Source organism: Eumetopias jubatus, unplaced genomic scaffold, assembly GCF_037043125.1.
Source record: "Eumetopias jubatus isolate StellerSeaLion01/CBP00866 unplaced genomic scaffold, mEumJub1_p1.0 scaffold_14, whole genome shotgun sequence".
NCBI classification, from domain to species: Eukaryota; Metazoa; Chordata; class Mammalia; order Carnivora; family Otariidae; genus Eumetopias; species Eumetopias jubatus.
The window spans coordinates 1,208,737-1,228,236 of record NW_028274820.1 but is presented as its reverse complement, the minus strand read 5'-3'; the positions used below and the strand labels follow the sequence as shown (position 1 = coordinate 1,228,236).

At 56.4% G+C, this 19,500-nt stretch overlaps 1 protein-coding gene across 1 annotated transcript in view; it reads right to left on the bottom strand.

The window, feature by feature from the left end:
* ADCY1 (adenylate cyclase 1) overlaps positions 1-19,500 on the bottom strand; it is a 106,387-nt gene that overhangs the window by 16,485 nt on the left and 70,402 nt on the right. Inside the window, exons 9-14 of the mRNA XM_088018329.1 lie at positions 18,810-19,004; positions 18,539-18,636; positions 17,632-17,716; positions 10,424-10,513; positions 7,788-8,044; positions 7,385-7,511 (exon numbers count right to left, since the gene is read on the bottom strand). Coding sequence (XP_087874455.1) covers positions 7,385-7,511; positions 7,788-8,044; positions 10,424-10,513; positions 17,632-17,716; positions 18,539-18,636; positions 18,810-19,004 — 852 coding nt within the window. The remainder of the gene's footprint in view (positions 1-7,384; positions 7,512-7,787; positions 8,045-10,423; positions 10,514-17,631; positions 17,717-18,538; positions 18,637-18,809; positions 19,005-19,500) is intronic.

Genomic DNA, 19,500 nt, shown 5'->3' with positions numbered 1-19,500 from the left:
TGAAACCAGGAGCTGGTTCTTTGAAAGAATTAATAAAATCGATAAACCCTTAGCCAGACTTATCAAAAAGAAAAGAGAAAGGACCCAAATAAACAAAAATCACAAATCAGAGAGGAGAAATAACAATCAACACCACAGAAATACAAAAAATTATAAGAGAATATTATGAAAAATTATATGCCAATAAATGGGCAACCTGGAAGAAATGGATAAATTCTTAGAAACATATAATCTACCAAAACTGAAAGAGGAAGAAATAGAAAACTTGAACAGACCAATAACCAGCAAAGAAATGGAATCAGTAATCAAAAATCTCCCAACAAACAAAAGTCCATGGCCAGATGACTTCTCAGGAGACTTCTACTAAACATTTAAAGAAGAGTTAATACCTATTCTCCTCAAACTGTTCCAAAAAATAGAAATGGAAGGAAAACTTCCAAAATCATTCTATGAAGCCAGCATTACCTTGATTCCAAAACCAAAGACCCCACTAAAAAGGAGAACTACAGGCCAATGCCCCTGACAAACATGGATGCAAAAATTCTCAACAAGATACTAGCAAATCCAATCCAACAGTACATTAAAAGAATCATTCACCACGACCAAGTGGGATTTATTCCTGGGTTGCAAGGGTCATTCAGTATTTGCAAATCAAACCTCGTGATACACCACGTTAATAAAAGAAAGAACACGAACCATATGGTCCTCTCAATAGATGCAGAAAAAGCACTTGAGAAAATACAGCATCCTTTCTTGATAAAAACTCTCAACAAACCCAGAAATGGCCCCTCAGCTCTATGCTCAACTAATCTTCAACAAAGCAGGAAGAATATCCAGTGGAAAAAAGACAATCTCTTCAACAAATGGTGTTGGGAATATTGGACAACCCACATGCAGAAGAATGACATTGGAGCACTTTCTAACACCATACACAAAGATAAATTCAAAATGGATGAAAGACTTAAATGTGAGACAGGAGTCCATCAAAATCCTAGAGGAGAACACAGGCAGCAACCTCTTCGACCTCAGCCACAGCAACTTCTTGCTAGACACGTCTTCAAAGGCAAGAGAATAAAAGCAAAAATGAACTATCGGGACTTCATCAAGATAAAAAGCTTCTGCACAGCAAAGGAAACAGTCAACAAAACTAAACGGCAGCCCATGGAATGTGAGAAGATATTTGCAAAAGACATATCTGACAAAGGGCTAGTATCCAAAATCTATAAAGAACTTATCAAACTCAACACCCAAAAAACAAATAATCCAGTTAAGAAATAGGCAGAAAACATGAATACACATTTTTCCAAAGAACACATACAGATGGCTAATAGAGACATGAAAAGATGCTCAACATCACTCCTCATCAGGGAAATGCAAATTAAAACCACAATAAGATACCACCTCACACCTGTCAGAATGGCTAAAATTAACAATGCAAGGAAGAATAGATGTTGGTGAAGATGCAGAGAAAGAGGAACCCTCTTGCACTCTTGGTAGGAATGAAAACTGGTGCAGCCACGCTGGAAAACAGTATGGAGATTCCTCAAAAAGTTAAAATAGAACTACCCTATGATCCAGCAATCACAGTCCTAGGTATTTACCCAAAGGACACAAAAACCCTGATTTGAAGGGATACATGCACCTGTTTATAGCAGCATTATCAGCAATAGCCAAACTGTGGAGAAAGCCCAGATGTCCATCGACAGATGAATGGATAAAGAAGATGTGACACACCCACACACACACACACACACTCTGGAATATTACTCAGCCATCAAAAAGAATGAAATCTTGCCATTTGTAATGACGACATGGATGGAACTAGAGGGTATTATGCTAAGTGAAATAAGTCCATCAGAGAAAGACAAATACCATATGATTTCATTCATATGTGGAATTTAAGAAACAAAACAGATGAACATAGCAGGGGACAAAAGAGAGAGAGGCAAACCAGGAAACAGACTCTTTACTATAGAGAACAAACCGAGGGTTGCCGGAGGGGAGGTGAGCAGGGCGATGGGTTAAGGAGGGCATCTGCTGTGATGAACACTAGGTACTATGTGTAAGTGATGAATCACTAAATTGTACTCTTGAAATAGTAATATTACAATATATGTTAACTAACTGGAATTTAAATAAAAACTTAAAGTTTCTATTTAAATAGAAACTAAAAAAAAAGAAAGAATACAACAAAGAATTGCAGGTAATAAAAAGAGGAAGAGAGGGAGAGCTAGAGAGATAAATGAATTAATAATAATAATTATCATTAATAAATAACCGATAATAATTATTAATGGAATAATAAAGATTATTTTATATTTTAATAGAATAATAAAAATATTTAACCCAAAACAGGCAGAAAAAGAGGGAAAAAAACCCACAAAGAATAGATGGGCAGTTGGGACAAATAGGAGACAGCAAGATAAAAGATTAAAATCCAGCTGCATCAGTAATCGCATTAATTGTAAATGTTCTGAATAGCTCAATTAAAAGGGCAGAGATTTATAAACTGGATAAGAAGGCAAGGTCCAATTTTATGTTGCTTGTAAGAAATCCACTATAAGTCAAAAGACATCAATAGGTTAAAAGTAAAATGATGGAAAAAATATATAATGGGAACTGGATTACTTATACAGTATCACACAAAGTAGACTGCAGAGCCAGGAAACATTACCTGGGAAAAGCAGCTCTTTCCATAGTGATAAGGGGGATACAAGTTTCAACTTATCAAGAGGACATAATCCTAAACCTTTATCATGCACCTAATAACAGATCGCCAAAATACATGAAGCAAAACTAACAGAACCGCACAAAATTCTGTCCACAGGTATAGTGGGAGATTTCAACACCATTCTCTCAAAAATTGGTAGACTGGGCAGAAAGTCTGTAAGGGCATAGGAGACCGATGAACGGTCTCAGCTGGCTTGACGTCATTGACATTTAAAAAACATACCACCCAACAGTGACAGAATGGAGCATGGACGATACAAGAATTCTCAAGACATATAAAAGGATTCAAGGCACACAAGGCATCATCTCTGACCACAGTATAACTATGCAGAAGTCAGTAACAGAAAGATCTCTGGGAAATCTTCAACAAAAGAATGTATTTCTTCATAACTTTTGGTCCAAAGAAGAACTTAAAAAAGAAACCCAGAAAGTTCTTCGAACCAAAGGAAAATGAAATGACATGTAATGTCAAAATTTGTGGGATTAAAGCAGCACTTGGAGGAAAATGGATTAAAAAAAAAAAAGACCTGAGTCAGAGAAGATACAAATCACCCTTAGAAACTAGAAAATAAGAGTAAATTAAACCCAAAGTCATCAGAGGAAAATAAAGATCAGAGTGGAATCCAGGGAAATGGGAAACTCAAAAACAGAGAAAAATCAGTAAAACCAAAAGCTGTTTCTCGAGAAGATCAATAAATGTATGAACTGCTTGTCACACTGATCAAAAAAAAAAGTCTACACAATTCTACATCAGCAGAAGAAAGGGGACATCACCACAAATCCTATAAATGTAAAGTGGTTAGAAGAGCATGGTATAAACAATGTCGTGATGATAGAATGAACAACGTTCGGGGAATGACACAAATTTCCAAAGATACCTCAAAAAGAAATGGAAAACCTGATAGCCCTTTATCTTTAGAAAAACTGATTTTAGTTAAAACTTTCCCACTCTAAATACATACATACAAATCCAAGCCCAAGGGCTTCACGTCCCCAGACATCTGAGGAAGAAATGGTACCAACTCTATGAATTCTTCCGGAAACGCGAAAAGGAAGGAACACTCTTGAGGCCTGCTTCACTCTGACCTCCACGCCTTGTCTGGCCTACAAGACTACGGAACGACAACATTCATGAATGCGGATGCAAATATTCTTACCAAATTTTGGCACAGTGAATCCAACAATACATAGAACCGTTCCTACGTCACAGGCAAGCCCACGCTGGGCCGCCTTCCCTCGGAGCACCACCAATATGGCGCCAGCACTGATGGGAATCACCCTCCTGAGTCAAGCATTCACTGATACAGACATCAGCTGCTCTATTATCATCAAAACTACAGTTGGCGTCATGGTTATCTGGAGAGCCCAAGGAAAACACCGCTCTGGGACAAAAGCATTGTGAGGGCCACCGATGAAGAGGCAAGTTTGAGTATGCAGGTTTATGTGGCCAGCCCGGGGTCAGTAAATAATTAACCCCCACCCAGCTCCGGCCTGGCCATTTCACAACAGTGTGAGACACCATGGTGTGGGCAAGACAGGCTGACATACCCGGAGGGCAAACGGGCAAAGTCTAGAAATTGCCTTATTTTGCTGGGTTTACGGGAAAGTGACGTGGCATTTCTCATACACATCCTTGGAAAAACAGGTCAGTGTGTTGTGTGTAGGCAACACCACACACAACGGGGAGGGTCTCTCTGGCACTGAAGTCTCTGGAAAGCTCACTTGGAGGTGGGGGCCGGGCATGGCACGGGGTGCTGGTGGTGTAGAACCTCAAGGCAGGATCAACCCCCAGGCTTCCCAATAGTCAAAGGGACGCCAATGCCAAGAAAAGTGCTTGCGAGCCCAGATGAGAGCAAAAGCCACCTCCGCCTCCGACCACGAGGGTAGCCGCGGAGCAGGTGCCTGGTGAACAGGCTGCGGCCCAGATTTGCACACCCCCAGGTCTGGGGTCCGGCCTGGCTCTCCAGCTCACCCTGAGTCTGCTCTTCTCAAGCTCTGAGTAGCTATTCACAGCTCAAAGATCAGAAAACAGAGGGGCCAGCTGACCACGGGGTGGGCACCTCCGGGGACCAGCCAGCCCAGTCACCCTGGAGAGCCAGCCGGAGCCAGACAAGACCAAGTCCCTTGGCACAGCCCACAAAAGAGGTTGTTCTCTGTTACCTGGCAAGGTTTGGCAAATGGCCACAGTCAGGCCTCCCTTCAGGGAGCCCACATATGCGGCCGTCAGCTCTGGCTTCTACTCGGACCCGAGACCACCTGGAGGGCTCTGCCAACAGGCCCCCCGCCACTTTCTTCAGCGGGTTTGGCCAGTGCGGAGCATCCGCAGGAGCGGGGAGAGCACGGCTGGGTCCCTTCCCGCCTGGTCACTGAGGGCTGGCTGTGTCCAGTGGCTGCAGGCCGTGAGTCTTGTCTGGTGGCCCACCTGAGGCGGAGACCCTGCACTGTGGTGCTCCAGGCCCCGCACCAGCCCGGGGTTGCCCGATACCTGCCAGGGTCTTCAGCGCCCCTGACCTCACCTGAACTGGGCTGTGGTCAGGCTTTCATGCGGGACTAGAGTGGCAGCCCAAGTCCCTTGAGGGGCAGAGCCAGCATCAGGGGTGTTCCCCAGTCTGCAGGGGGACTCGGGGCCGGCATTGTCCACACAGCCCAGCCCACGTGTCCCAGCCCCATGGACAGGGGGCCAAGGGGTTCAGCATCTCAGGGGCCTCTGCCCCGCCCAGACTCCAGAATCCAGGTGTGCAGGGAAGACGGTGCTGGGCGGTGGGCCCTCAGAAGCAGGGGTCCCCCCAGCACACGGGGGTGGGGGCTGCCCGGAGAAGATACTAACTGAGCACACTGGATGGAGAAGGACCGAAACAGGCACATCCCCAGGGACAGAAAGGAGACTAGCTGTTGCTCAGGGTTGGGGTGGCCGAAGTAGGGAGTGACCGCTAATGGGCACAGGGTTCTTCCTGGGGACATGCGAATGTTCCAACACTGTGATGACGGTTGCCCAACTTGGTAAATACACTGAAAACCGCTGAACTGTATCCTTTACAGGAACGAGTTGTGTAGAGCGTGAATTCTACCTCAGTGCAGCTGTTAGGTAAAACAGAATAATTAAGCCATGTTTTCCCCGGCATACGTATGTGTGTGCGTACAGATACACGTATGTACGTGGAATATGCGTGCGTGTGCACACACGTGCCTTCCCTCTTTTGTTTACCCAAAGTAACAGATTCATCCTTCCGGATCTTGAATATGCGTCCCGCCCTGACGCCCTTAGCCGGAATCTGTCTTTTCCAGGCTAACGAGACCAGAGAGCAAGTAGCAGCCTGGCCACTGCAGGTGGCACGTCCCCGGAGGTTCGCAAGGCGGGGTCCGAAGGCCACGCAGCCGCACTGAGCCCCTGCCCTGCGCCAGGCCTGCTGCCAAGCCTGGCCGCGTAGGAAACTACAGTGACCCTATCGCCCCCGGGGATGGAACGTTTTATGCATCACCTGGACTGGGCCACAGGGCTACGAACATCGTTTGTGGGGGTCTTTGCTGGTCTCTGGAGGGATCAACACTTGAAAGCCTGGCCTGAATGACGCAGATGGCCTTCCTCAGCGTGGGCGCCCTCACCCCCCCAATCCTCTGGGCTTCACCTGTCCAGGGTCGGACCACGGCTATCCCTGTGCCCTGGACACCACTCGGACCCCTGGTCATCCCGGCTCAGCCGTGTCCCCGCCGCCTGGGCCCGGGCCCATCTGTGCCCCATTCCCCACCCGCAGGCCCCACCCCTGGGCAAGGCTGCAATGAGAACAAACACTATTAAATGCCCTGGACACTGAAGAGCTGCTTCTTAATACATCAGAATAAGAAAACTCTAAAGAGCTAACACTTGTGGGTCTCCATTCTATGGCATGCCTCCTCCCCAAGTTCAGATGGGGAAGCAGAGCGGAAGCAACCTGCCCCGGGTCAAGAAGTTTGCACGTTGCACAGACGGAGTTTGAACTTGGCCCAGAAAGCCAGATGGCCTCCCCGTCCAAAGGCTGAGGACACAGCAGGTGACAAGGGGGTCCCAGAGACACGAGCCCCGCATCCTGGACTGGGCCCAGAAGGGCACCTGTGTGCTGGTCGCTTGGCAGGTGAGCAGTGCAAGCCTTTGGTGGTTGTCCCCTCCCTCCCTGGGGCCTGGGGCCCAGGGACAGCTCCCACATCTGCACTCCTCAGCCCCCTTCAGGCCTCTTATGCCAGAATTTGCCAGTGTGCTTGGTAATAATGGAGATTCCTGCCCTCCCCCACCTGCAGACCTACTAAATCTAGGGTGCACGGTGCAGGAGTCGGTGTTTTCTGGAGTCTGCCACGACCCTGCGGATACCTGCTGTCATGTGCAGCCCGGGGAAGGCTGAGCCACTCTGCACCGCGCCCCAGAGCTAGAATGCCTTTGGGGACAGGGAACTCACTGCTTTAAACACCGCCAAACTCTGGCGCCCGTCAGGCAGGGCTCACGAGGTGGTCGCCGGCTCCCCAGCGCTGCCTTCCCTCGGCCCCCGTCCTACACTCCTCGGCCCCAAGACCGCGTGCTCCACCCGCACACCAGCTGGTGTCCAGACAGGAGCCCCTGACTCCCCTCCTGAGGGGTCCCTTTGCCACACACCCCCCTCCATGGAGCAGAGAGAGCGCATCTTGCCTGTGCCGCCCAGAGGTAGTCCAGCCGCAGCTTGATGTCCACCTGCCGGGCGTGCAGGGCCAGCGTGCACGAGAATAGCAGGATGGCCACGACCGGCTCGAAGCTGCGCCCGGAGACCGCGCCGCCCCTGTGCGGGTCGAGGAAGAAAACCTCGTCAGCACGGACAACCCCAGACCCAGCCCCACCTGCCCCTGGACACGCTACTCGGCAGCACCTGCCACAGACCGGGACTAAAGCCAGTCTCCCCAGGAAGCCCAGGGCCTTGCTGGAACTGGGCCCTAAATGGACACGTGGAGAAGCCACGGAACCAGTGTGCATCCTGATGCGCAAACCGGAACAGGCAGTGCCCGAGCGGGCGCACACGGCACCAGCCAGGTGTACCCCAGTGGGGGAGCGCACCTACCCCGAGGCCCTGGTGTACCCGCTGAGCTCCAGGACCAGGATGTAGGACGCTGTGAGCACGAAGAGCAGAATCATTTTGGGTAGGGAGGACACCCGCAGGAAGACGGCCAGAGGGAGGGCGCCCACGAGGCCACAGAGCAGGGCATGGGGCGCCGACTCGCAGGGGGCGGTGGGCAGCACCGCGTTCGGGCCGCCAGGCCTCAGGACCACCAGGGACCCATTGGGGCTGGAGCTCCAGGCCCAGGGCAGGCAGCTCACCTGGAGGGGAGGGAGGGGAGGGAGACCCCCGCTCAGGACCAGCCCGCCCTCCGCCCCCAGCCCCCCACAGCCTCTGGCTCAGGACCCTCGCCCGCAGGTGCCACCAGGAGGCCTTGGACCCTCCCTCCTGCTCTGCCTTCCAGACTCCTCACAGCAGGGTGGGCGGGGCCGGGGGAAGGAGACCCCTGCCATCCTCCCCACCCCACCTCCCCCCGGTACTCCCCACCCCACCTCCCCCCCGGTACTCCCCACCCCACCTCCCCCCCGGTACTCCCCACCTCCCCCCAGTACTCCCCACCCCACCTCCCCCCCGGTACTCCCCATCTCCCTTCCCCCCTGGTACTCCCCATCTCCCCTCCCCCCGGTACTCCCCCACCTCCCCCCGGTACTCCCCACCTCCCCCCTGGTACTCCCCACCCCACCTCCCCTCGGTACTCCCCATCTCCCCTCCCCCCGGTACTCCCCACCTCCCCCCTGGTACTCCCCACCCCCCTCCCCCCGGTACTCCCCACCCCACCTCCCCCCCGGTACTCCCCCACCTGCCCCCCGGTACTCCCCACCCCACCTCCCCCCTGGTACTCCCCACCCCACCTCCCCCCGGTACTCCCCACCTCCCCCCGGTACTCCCCACCCCACCTCCCCCCTGGTACTCCCCACCCCACCTCCCCCCGGTACTCCCCACCTCCCCCCGGTACTCCCCACCCCACCTCCCCCCTGGTACTCCCCACCCCACCTTCCCCCTGGTACTCCCCACCTCCCCCCGGTACTCCCCACCCCACCTCCCCCCTGGTACTCCCCACCCCACCTCCCCCCTGGTACTCCCCACCCGACCTCCCCCCTGGTACTCCCCACCCCACCTCCCCCCTGGTACTCCCCATCCCACCTCCCCCCCGTACTCCCCCACCTGCCCCCCAGTACTCCCCACCCCACCTACCCCTTGGTACTCCTCATCTCCCCTCCCCCCTGGTACTCCCCATCTCCCCTCCCCCCTGGTGCTCCCCCACCTCCCCCCTGGTGCCCCCCCACCTCCCCCCTGGTACTCCCCATCTCTCCTCCCCCTGGTACTCCCCATCTCCCCTCCCCCCCGGTACTCCCCACCCCACCTCCCCCCTGGTACTCCCCATCTCTCCTCCCCCTGGTACTCCCCATCTCCCCTCCCCCCTGGTATTCCCCATCTCCCCTCCCCCCGGTACTCCCCCACCTCCCCCCGGTACTCCCCACCTCCCCCCTGGTACTCCCCACCCCACCTCCCCCCGGTACTCCCCACCCCCCTCCCCCCGGTACTCCCCACCCCACCTCCCCCCTGGTACTCCCCACCCCACCTCCCCCCCGGTACTCCCCCACCTGCCCCCCGGTACTCCCCACCCCACCTCCCCCCTGGTACTCCCCACCCCACCTCCCCCCCAGTACTCCCCCACCTGCCCCCCAGTACTCCCCACCCCACCTCCCCACTGGTACTCCCCACCCCACCTCCCCCCGGTACTCCCCACCTCCCCCCGGTACTCCCCACCCCACCTCCCCCCTGGTACTCCCCACCCCACCTTCCCCCCGGTACTCCCCCACCTGCCCCCCGGTACTCCCCACCCCACCTCCCCCCTGGTACTCCCCACCCCACCTTCCCCCCGGTACTCCCCCACCTGCCCCCCGGTACTCCCCACCCCACCTCCCCCCTGGTACTCCCCATCCCACCTCCCCCCCGTACTCCCCCACCTCCCCCCCAGTACTCCCCACCCCACCTACCCCTTGGTACTCCTCATCTCCCCTCCCCCCTGGTACTCCCCATCTCCCCTCCCCCCTGGTGCTCCCCCACTTCCCCCCTGGTGCCCCCCCACCTCCCCCCTGGTACTCCCCATCTCCCCTCCCCCCGGTACTCCCCATCTCCCCTCCCCCCCGGTACTCCCCACCCCACCTCCCCCCTGGTACTCCCCACCCCACCTCCCCCCCGGTACTCCCCATCTCCCCTCCCCCCTGGTACTCCCCATCTCCCCTCCCCCCTGGTACTCCCCATCTCCCCTCCCCCCAGTACTCCCCCACCTCCCCCCGGTACTCCCCACCTCCCCCCTGGTACTCCCCACCCCACCTCCATCCTCCCATCCAAGTACTCCAGGCCCGACCCTGCTTAGCTTCCGGGATCAGACGAGATCGGGTGCTTTCAGGGTGCTATGGCCGTAGACGCCACCTCCATCCTATTATCCTGCCACCACCTCCCTCCTGTTACTCCTGCCCCAGTCCGTCCTGCCTCTCTGCCCCAGCTTCTATCATCTACACACTGTGAAGTGGCTGGGTGTCCCTTCCCCAGGAGATGGCATCCCCCTCGACCCCCCTCCACACCTCCCTCCACTCTCCACGCCAGACCCTGCTGCCTCTTAAGATGCTCACCACACATCCTTGGGCCACAGAGTAGATTAGGACCACTATGAAAATACACAAGACGGTGCGGATCTGGATCGTCAGGCATCCTGGAAAACACTGAACAATACAACACGTTACTGTAAAAACAGGTGTTTATTAAGGATTGGTTCACGTGCACAGAAATGGGCACAATGCTGCTGGGCCCCCACGCAGGGCTCCCTTCCACACACGCTCCATGCTGAGCTCAGGCTTCACCTCCCAGGTCAACAAACTGCCCAGATCAAAAGAAACAAAAACTAAGGTCTTTAAGCTAAAAAGAACCACACCAGCCACCATGTACCCCCGGCTGTGATGGTGGCATCGAAGAATGAGACATTTTATCTCAGAAACAAGGGTTTACGTTTACTTGTGTCTTCTCTTACATGCTCCAAGTAAGTTTTGTCATTTTCTCCACAGAGGCTTTGCGTCATTTTTGCTATTAGAAACTTCACTGTAAACCTATTTAAGTACGTTCTGTGATATTCAACACGCAACTGACTTCATGGATAAAGGTGCCAAGTTCTTTTTAGATTCACCCTCATGAAATTGGACACAAAAGTTACAGTAAACACGGCAGGGACTCTGCCCAGGATGCTGACGAGACCCCCAGCCAGCCAGGGTGCCCAGGCCGCCACAGGACTACCCGCCATCCTCCCCCGGGGAGGTGAGGACCCTCGCTGTCCCCAGTCGGCGGCGAGCAAACACGGCCCTGCCAGCCAGCCTCCCTCACTCCACGGAGCTCACACGGTTGCAGCTACAGATCTGGGTCCCATTCAGGATTCCCGAGCCCCAACACTGCCGCGTTGTGCAGACACGCTGGGGCCCCCAGATCTGAGAGAGAAGAGATCTGTGGCAGCACCAGCCCCGACTGCCTCACGGACCTGGTGCCCGCCACCTCCCTCCCCGTCTAATCTCGTGTCAGCCCTGGGACAGGGCTGAGGATGTGGCCATGGGATTCTCGGCCCCCAGCCGACAAGGCGCACGCAGCTCACACATTCACTCAGCAAACACTGGAGGGCTCCTCCCGGCGGGGGACGTCAGGAGCCCCGTGGGGACACTGCCCAGAGCCTGGCCCCTGGTGCCCTGGCAGAGGCAGAAACAGCACAGAGGTCCCTCAGGGAGGCAGTGAACAGGTGGCCGCCAGCCAAGGCCCAGCAAGCCCTGCCCAGGGTGCACAGGGGCCAAAGTGGAAGGCGGCCTGGAGCCAGATCTGCGGTGCCGGGGGAGGGCAGCTAGGCAAGGCTCAGGGGCACAGAATTGCGGGCCTGCCAGGATGAATGCACCATTCCCATTTGTGTGGCAAATGGCCAAACAGTGGCGGGCTCCTACAGGTTCCATACAAGCTGCCCGCATGAATTCTCCGGGCCCGGTCCCTCCCTTTGAGCTCTACATACAGTGCACGCTAACTGCTCCCTTGATGCTTTATTTATGGGTGGGAATCTATTGAGTCCCGGGCACTGATTCCTCCCTGCCCCTGCCACAGCACAAGAGTCTCATCCAGAGATCTGATCTTTTCCTAAAACCCAGGCTTTGGAGCCACTGACCCCAGCCGACCCCACAGGACCTGGCACACTGCCTCGCCAGGCTAGGAGGGCACGCCGGGAGCCGTGACGTGGGCCAGCAGGAATCAAGGGGTGCTGTGGCTTTGCATGACCTCGTCACCCTTCTCCTGGGCCCTGCTTCAGGGCCGCTGAATCCTGGCCAGCTGTGTGCTCAGCACCAGGACCCCCGCTGCATGAGCATGGGGACATGGGACATCGCCAGCTCACATTCACAGGACCCCGTTGGTTCCTGCTCACCCTGCTAGACAGGCATCTCCCCTCCCCTCGGCCCACCCTGGGGGCTTCCAGTCCCATCAGAGGCAAGACCACAGCGGATACAGATTAACTCATGAGCTTGCGGGTGGGTGGGAGCCCCCGGAGCGGAGCGGCGAGCTGCCCCGATACGTGAACCACAGCTCAGGCTCTGGATGGGGTTCAGAGCAAAGCCCGGTCATTCTCTGGAGACACTCTGGTCCTGCTCCCGGGCCTTGGCCACGGGCCAACAAGGTGCCAGGGGACTTGAGCCACCTCCTGAGCAGGGTGTTGTGCGACCCTCCAAGCCTGGAAGGTGGGTGTGCACGGACAGCAACCCCCCATCACCGAGTGGGAGAGGCACATATGTGATCGGACCCAGGCAGGCCCAGGGGCCACACATACATTACACCAAGGAGAGGCCCAGACACCACGGTCCCCACTCCTGTTACACCTGTGATCATTCACGATCAGCTGACGGAGGAAGAGAAGACTCCGCTAGCTTCCAGCAGGTTCTACACGACCTGAAGGCACCACCCAGGGTGGGCAGCTGCAGCCGCAACGACCCCCTCTGGCTTGTCCCTGAAGGATGGTGACGGTAAATCCTGCCAATGGGCAGAACGCCAGGCGGTGCACCTGCTGGGTGCTCTGGTTGGAAGGAGAAGGGGCCAGATGTGCCATCATTCACTGACTCCCGGGCCCTGGACCATGGTCCAGCTGGACGGTGAGGGAGGCAGAAGGAGCGTGACTGGAACAGTGATAAGGAAGTCACCGCTGGGGCACACGTCTGTGGAGAGACCGTCGGGGGGGGCGGAAAACACCAGTGTTCCACGTGAATGCTACCAGTGGGGGACCTTGGTGGACAAGGAGTGTAATAACCGGCGGGGGGAGCACCTGTCAGCCGCTTTCCCCAGCTGCCCCTGCCACCGCCCCACGGACTCATGGACAGAGTGGCCAAGAGGGCAGGGACAGAGGTGGCGCTCAGCAGCACGGACACCCACTCACCAAGGCCAACCTGACCACAGCCACCAATGCACGCCCAATCCCAGCAGAGACCAACAGGGAGCCCCCGACAGGGCACCCTTCTCCTAATGGGAGTCACAGGGAAGGGATTCTGGGAATGAGCGTCCATCCGGGCCCAGGAGACAGAGCACAAAGCCACGCGACCCCCTTGCTGGCCGGTCACGCCACCAGCCTCAACCCCGCGGCCCCGCAGCAGCAGGACTCTCTAGCCTCCCTCCATTCTCACTGGGGAGCACAGCAGGTACATGCTGCTCTACCCCCCGGTCTGATCACGACCCCCCCTCCCGAAGCACACAGCTCACGGACCATCTGAAACGCCCTTCTGAAGACTCAGTTACGGTGCAGGCTCAGTGCCCACTCTCGCAGAGCCGGGGTCACGTCCTCCTGGCCCCTGTGGCGCGGTCCTGGCCTCGAGGCACACCGCGGGACCGTGGAGAACACCGTGCCAATGGAAACAGCGCAGTGTTCCCACAGATTGTCCCATGACCCTTAAAAACGATTGTTAAAATATCAAGACGCTCGGCATGTGATGTAATGAGCACTGGGTGTCATGTGCAACTGATGATTCACTGAACTCTACCTCTGAAACTAATAATACACTATATGTTAATTAAACGAATTAAAATTAACTTAAAAAATATATCAAAACTCTCTTACTGTTGTTTATAAAGACAGACTTAAAAACCAGTGAGGCTGGGGTGTATCCGGTATGCTTGCGATGGGCACAAAATGGTCCCCACGGTCTCTCCCTCACTGCCTGGGCCCGTGAGGAGCCACGGTCCCTCGACCACGTGGCAGCCCACGGCAGAGGGTTGCAGCCGTGACCGGCCTTAGCAGTGGGCGGACTCTGTTACTCGCCAAGGACAACCGGGTGGACCCAGGTCAACCACACCAGGTCTTTAAAGCCAGCAGGTGGCAGAAGGGGGAAGAGGCGGGCTGGGGGCATGAGAGGGACTCCACTCTCCGAGGCTGGCCTGGGGAGACCGGAGAGGAGCCACCGGGAGCTGGGGTGGCAGTCCCACCACCGCCCAAGCTGGATCTCACCGACGGTCAGCCTGAAGGAACCCCCACAAAGCCTGCGGGCACCTTCCCTTTGGCCGCGCGCTGCCCAGAGCGGGGAGCCAGCTGGCCGTGCCCGCCCTCGGACTGCTGAGGCTGTGGTCACCTGTCGGGCAGCAACAGGAAGAGGGGACGGATGCTGGAAGTGGGGAGCGCTCGAGACCGGGGGGCGGGGGCGGGGGTCCGAGCACAGTCCGAGCACAGGGCATGCCCGCCCAGCCCCTGCTTCATATTCATCTCCTCTGCTCTTCCGCCCTGCAGACTCCAGACTTCCCCAGGGACGGAAACCCGTCTGGCAAAGGAGGAAGGCCAAACCGCAGGAAGGAATCCCTTCTACGTGGGGGCGGTCGGACGTGCGCCCCTGGGTCTTCGTGCTGCTTCCCTGGGGGGCTCTGACTGGCAGAAGCCAGGACTCTGGGAGGGAAGCTTGTGGGTTTTTGGAGGGAGAAGCCAAAGAGGTCCCTTCCCCGCTCGGGGCGTGACGAATGGAGGTACAGCTGGCTGTCTGCGGGTCCCCACGAGGAAGGCCAGCTTGGGCTCAGGCAGGCCCGAACAGGCAGGAGAGGGCCCAGAGAACACATCCCCGGTCTCGGCTGCCGACCGGAGTCACTGGAGAGCACGAGCCCCGGGTCATCCCACCCCACCCCACCACCGTGTCCGAATAGGCGAGACAATCAGTTCCCTTTGGCATCCAAGACCAATACGTGAGCTGGCTATTCTGTGACCTGCAAATTCACGTTCCTTAAGGCCACCACGCCCACACCCCAGGTGGGAGCCTTGACTGCCAGCCATGGGCTGCTAAGACCTTCCCTCCTCACGAATACCTGATCCTAGAAATGTGGTTGCTCAAATGCAAAGGGTTAAAACGCTTTTCTGAAAAGTGAACAATGCTGGTCACAAAGACGGACGTGGGGCGGAGCCTGCGTGCTGCGGGCCACACGTGGGCTCCAAGGGGCCTGTCTTAGCTTTAAGGCTGGTGGTCTACTTATCCTTGCGTTAATTTGCTTATATATCCAGGGGGCAAAAACAGGCATGGAAAATTGTTGTAATCCGGGAAAAAACAGCGGATCTGACCTGAACCCAGGCGAACCACCCCAGAGCATGAACCACAGTTATCAAACGTGGCCCAGCGGATTGTCGGGGGTTGCACATCCTCCGGGCACACCGTCCCCACAAAAGGCAGCCACGCTAACTCCAGCCACGGCCACATGAGCACGTGCAAGCACGACAGATGCAGAATGTCTCCAAGGCCACCAGTGGGCGATGCCACAGAGCACCACGGGACGTCTGGCTCTCCGTGGAGCGGGCCATGCCCGGGACACACCAGGAGGAGGCCACGTCCGTGTGCACCAACCTGGGCATGCTCTGCCGGGTGACCCGAGCCTGAGCCTCGTGGCCGAGGGTTTGCGAGACGAGGCAGGTGTAGCAGCTGTGGCTTCTGCCACTCAGCGCGACGCAGCCTGCTTTCACTGGCACCTGGAGGTTAAGGCCCAGGATGACGTGTCCGCCAGGGGCAGGGCTGGTGCAAGCCTGAGCAAGCAGCAGGGTGAGCATCTCTGGGCTGTCACGCACGGACACAGCAGAAACCACCTGCCGGAGCCCCGATCACAGCTGGTGCTGGACGAGGCCGTCTTCCTCTTGTGCATCTGTCCCTTCTGCTCACAGCACGGGCTCCCCAGCCCCCAGCTGGCCCCGGGGCGGGGAGCCCCCCGACAGCAAAGCGTACCTGACCCTGAAGAGGCTCCCTGATCGTCCTGACAGAGCCAGCCACCACCCCTCGCGGCCGGCTGGTCCAGCTCAGCCCCCTTCTAGCTCTCACCCCGCACCCTCAAGCCCACTCTCTTGCTGGCCCCTCCTCCCCATCCCGGCCTCCTGGCCCCCTCCTGGCCCCACTGACCACGTCCCTTTGTTCTCTAGCCTCTCGCCTCGTGGGCCAGGCTCTTGCTACTGATGTGTATCAGCTCAATTCCCACCCCGTGTCACAGACGGGGACTCAGAGGTCCCAGGGCCAGCAGCCCCCAGCAATGGGGGCGCCAAGCGGGGGGATGAAGGTGCCGGGCGGCCAGAGAGCTGGCCCAGCTGCCTGGATGCCCTGGCTGTGGCCGCCTGCCCTGTCCCAGCAGAAAGCACCTGCCCAGCTGACTCACGCTTTCCCACAGAGGCCTCGCTACCGCGGACCCAGGCTCACCCGCGTGCGCAGCCGTGCCCACCCATATCTGTCTTCCATGGCAGACGTCGGCCTCTGCCGATGGCCCGGCCCCACCTGCCGGCCACCACCCCTCCCCAGCCTGATGCCACCACCTGTGCTCCACGGTCTCTGGGCCCCATCGCAGGGTGGATGCTCAGAGCTAGCTCAGGGACACCGCCGGGAGTGTGAGACTGAATTCCACAGGATTCGGGCTGAGACCACCTGTGCCAGGAGGAGCATGTCCACCCCAGCACTGGCTCCCAGCTCCCCAGGGGGCTGTGGCAGGCTCTAGAAGCCAGCTCCACCTGGCACGTGCTCACCGAAAATTATGTGAATACACCATCTTACTCAAAGTGGAAAATGGCAGTTTCCAGTCCAAGTGTGACTCTATGAAGACCCAAAAACTGGAAGTATGGTTTAAATCAATAGCATTTTTTCAATTAAAAAAAAAAAAAAACCAAGAAGTTACCTATGAATAACAAAGAAGTTAAGTGAATAAAACCAAATTTAGTTTTTAAAAAAGTTGCGGTTTCCAACAATTATACAAAGATAACACCGGGTCTGCTAGACGTGGTGGTGGAGTAACACGGGGAAATGGGGTGTGTGGAGACACAGATGGAGGCCACACAGGGCTGGGACCAAGGGTTCTCCCAGGAGCATAGCTGCCCCGGTGCCATCCCAGCAACCCCCCACTCCAGAGGTCACAACAGCAAAGCCAACGGAGAACCCTCCACAGTGCAGGTGCCCCGTCCACCGCACGAGCGCACCACAGACCGCTGGTCCCTGCCCTGAGAGATTCTGCACTCAGGAGAAGGTGACACACCGGGTGGGCCTCACTCCATCACTACAAACTGCCTGCCCTGTGTCCCTGTGTGCCCCCAGAACTCCAAGCAGGACCTGGCACATGACAGGGCTTCATGAGCTCCTGCTCTTCCAGAGGGCGAGGGTCTCCACTGCCCCACCTGTCCTGTCAAGAGGGCAAGCTGAGGCCATACATGTACCTGTCCAGGTGACATACAGATGCAAGACACCCATGTACCCGTACCAAGCAATGTGTAGGACACATGCATGCACACACCTGGACCCAGGTGGATGTACAGGTACGGGACACATACACACGCACACGCACGCACCTGGACCCGGGTGATGTGCAGGTACAGGACACAGGCCACCAGGAAGCAGATGCAGAACACCAGCAGCAGGAGGACGACCATGTTCCTAGAACAGAAGACACAGGGTCACTGCGGGCTGGGCCCAGCAAGGTGTGCCCCAGAAGAGCCTGCGATTCCAACTCCTGACCTCTCCACCAAGTCCCTTCCTGTCTCCACCCCGACTTCTATCCACTTGGGTCTGCCACGAGGTCCTCCCTCTGGAAGGACAGGCCCCTGGACGCTGCCCTCCCGTTGGATGTCATCTGGGAGCAGCTTCTGTAGAAAAAGCTGAATCCCCACACAGGGCCATCAGGTGGTCACCGTGTTCCCAGCGTCCGGGGATGGGGCAGCTTCCTGTGCTTTCTGGAAACTCTGGAAACTCGAAGGGGAACAACTCCGCTAGGGAGGTCTTGTCAAGAAAGCTGTTTGTCTGGAAGGAAAATGCGTCTTCCTGACAAAAACAAACACTGCAAGCTCATTTTGACTTAGCATAACTGAATATTATTCAGTTACTACACTTTTCTTCCTTTCCAGAGACCACTTTTCCTCATTTTGATGTATCTGAAAATGACAGATACCTAGAAACCAATGTGCATTTTCTCCCTCGAAATCCATCCTGGAGTCAAGGGTACACGTTGTGTGGATGGAAACGCTGGGAACAGCTGGTGTCTTAGGGCTGTTTGCACAACAACGGAGAACCTGGGAGCGAGCGCCCCACACACGGCCACCGGGGCCTGCCCTCCCAGCTCCCTGGAAGAGCACGTGGACAGCTGGCCGTGGCCGGCACCAACCCTGCGAGCTGGGGACCACGGGGGAGATGCCAGCGGACACAGAAGGAACCCCCGGCCCTTCTCCCCCAACCGCTGACCACGGGGCCCGCCACACTTACTGCGGGATGATGAGAAGGTAGACGAGGCCGAACAAGGCAGCCAGGACGAGCGCGAGCACGACGGCACTGGTGAAATACTCGTCCTGCAGCTGGTGGTACTAGGAGACACCGAGATCCGCCATCAGTGGCTGCAGCCACTGGGAGACACGCGGGGTCCCCCGGGGGCACCCAGGACTGGGGACCACAGCTGCGTTGACAAGAGCAAGGGCAGGAGGCCACAGCCAAGGGGCCCCTGGGGTTCTCCGCGCTTCTGAGGGTCCTGGTCACCTACCTTGCGCTCGCGCTCAGCCTGCTTGTACTTCAGGGTGAAGAAGTCCAGGTCCGCCATCTCCAGCTCCATCTGGCGGGCTTCTAGGAGGCGGCTGATGTACCTGTTGACGCGCGTGCCTGGGGTGGTGTAGACGACATTCGCAGAGAAGGACGAGCGGTTTCTGAGTTTTTCAGACGCGGTTCTCAACGCCCTCCGCTGTAGCCACGGGGGAAAGAAAGAAATGTTAGCAAATCCTCCACTTATTGATGAAAAGGCTCTCACGCTCCCTCCAGCCTGTGTGCTCGCCCACTGCAGTCTGGGGGGCCAGGTTCGGGGCTGAGATGCAGTCCCAGCTCCCCCATCTAGGACTCCCATGTCTGCAAATGGGGGCACGTGACATTCATGTGGCACCCCGTGTGGATGGGGGCGGTACCCAGCACAGGGCAATAAAACAGAGGTTGGTTCTTTTAAAATATCAATAAAATGGACAAATCTCTAGCAGGCATGACAAAGAAAAAAAGAGAAAGGCGATAACAAACTCGGGAATGAAATGTGATTCTACTACAGAACTTGCACACATCAAAAAGGTAACAAGGAATTTCTGTGAACAATTATACACATTGATTTGACAACTCAGATCAATGAGCTACTCGAAACAACCACAACTCACCCAACATGAAAGATTATTAGATTAGCCCTGTAATTACTAAAG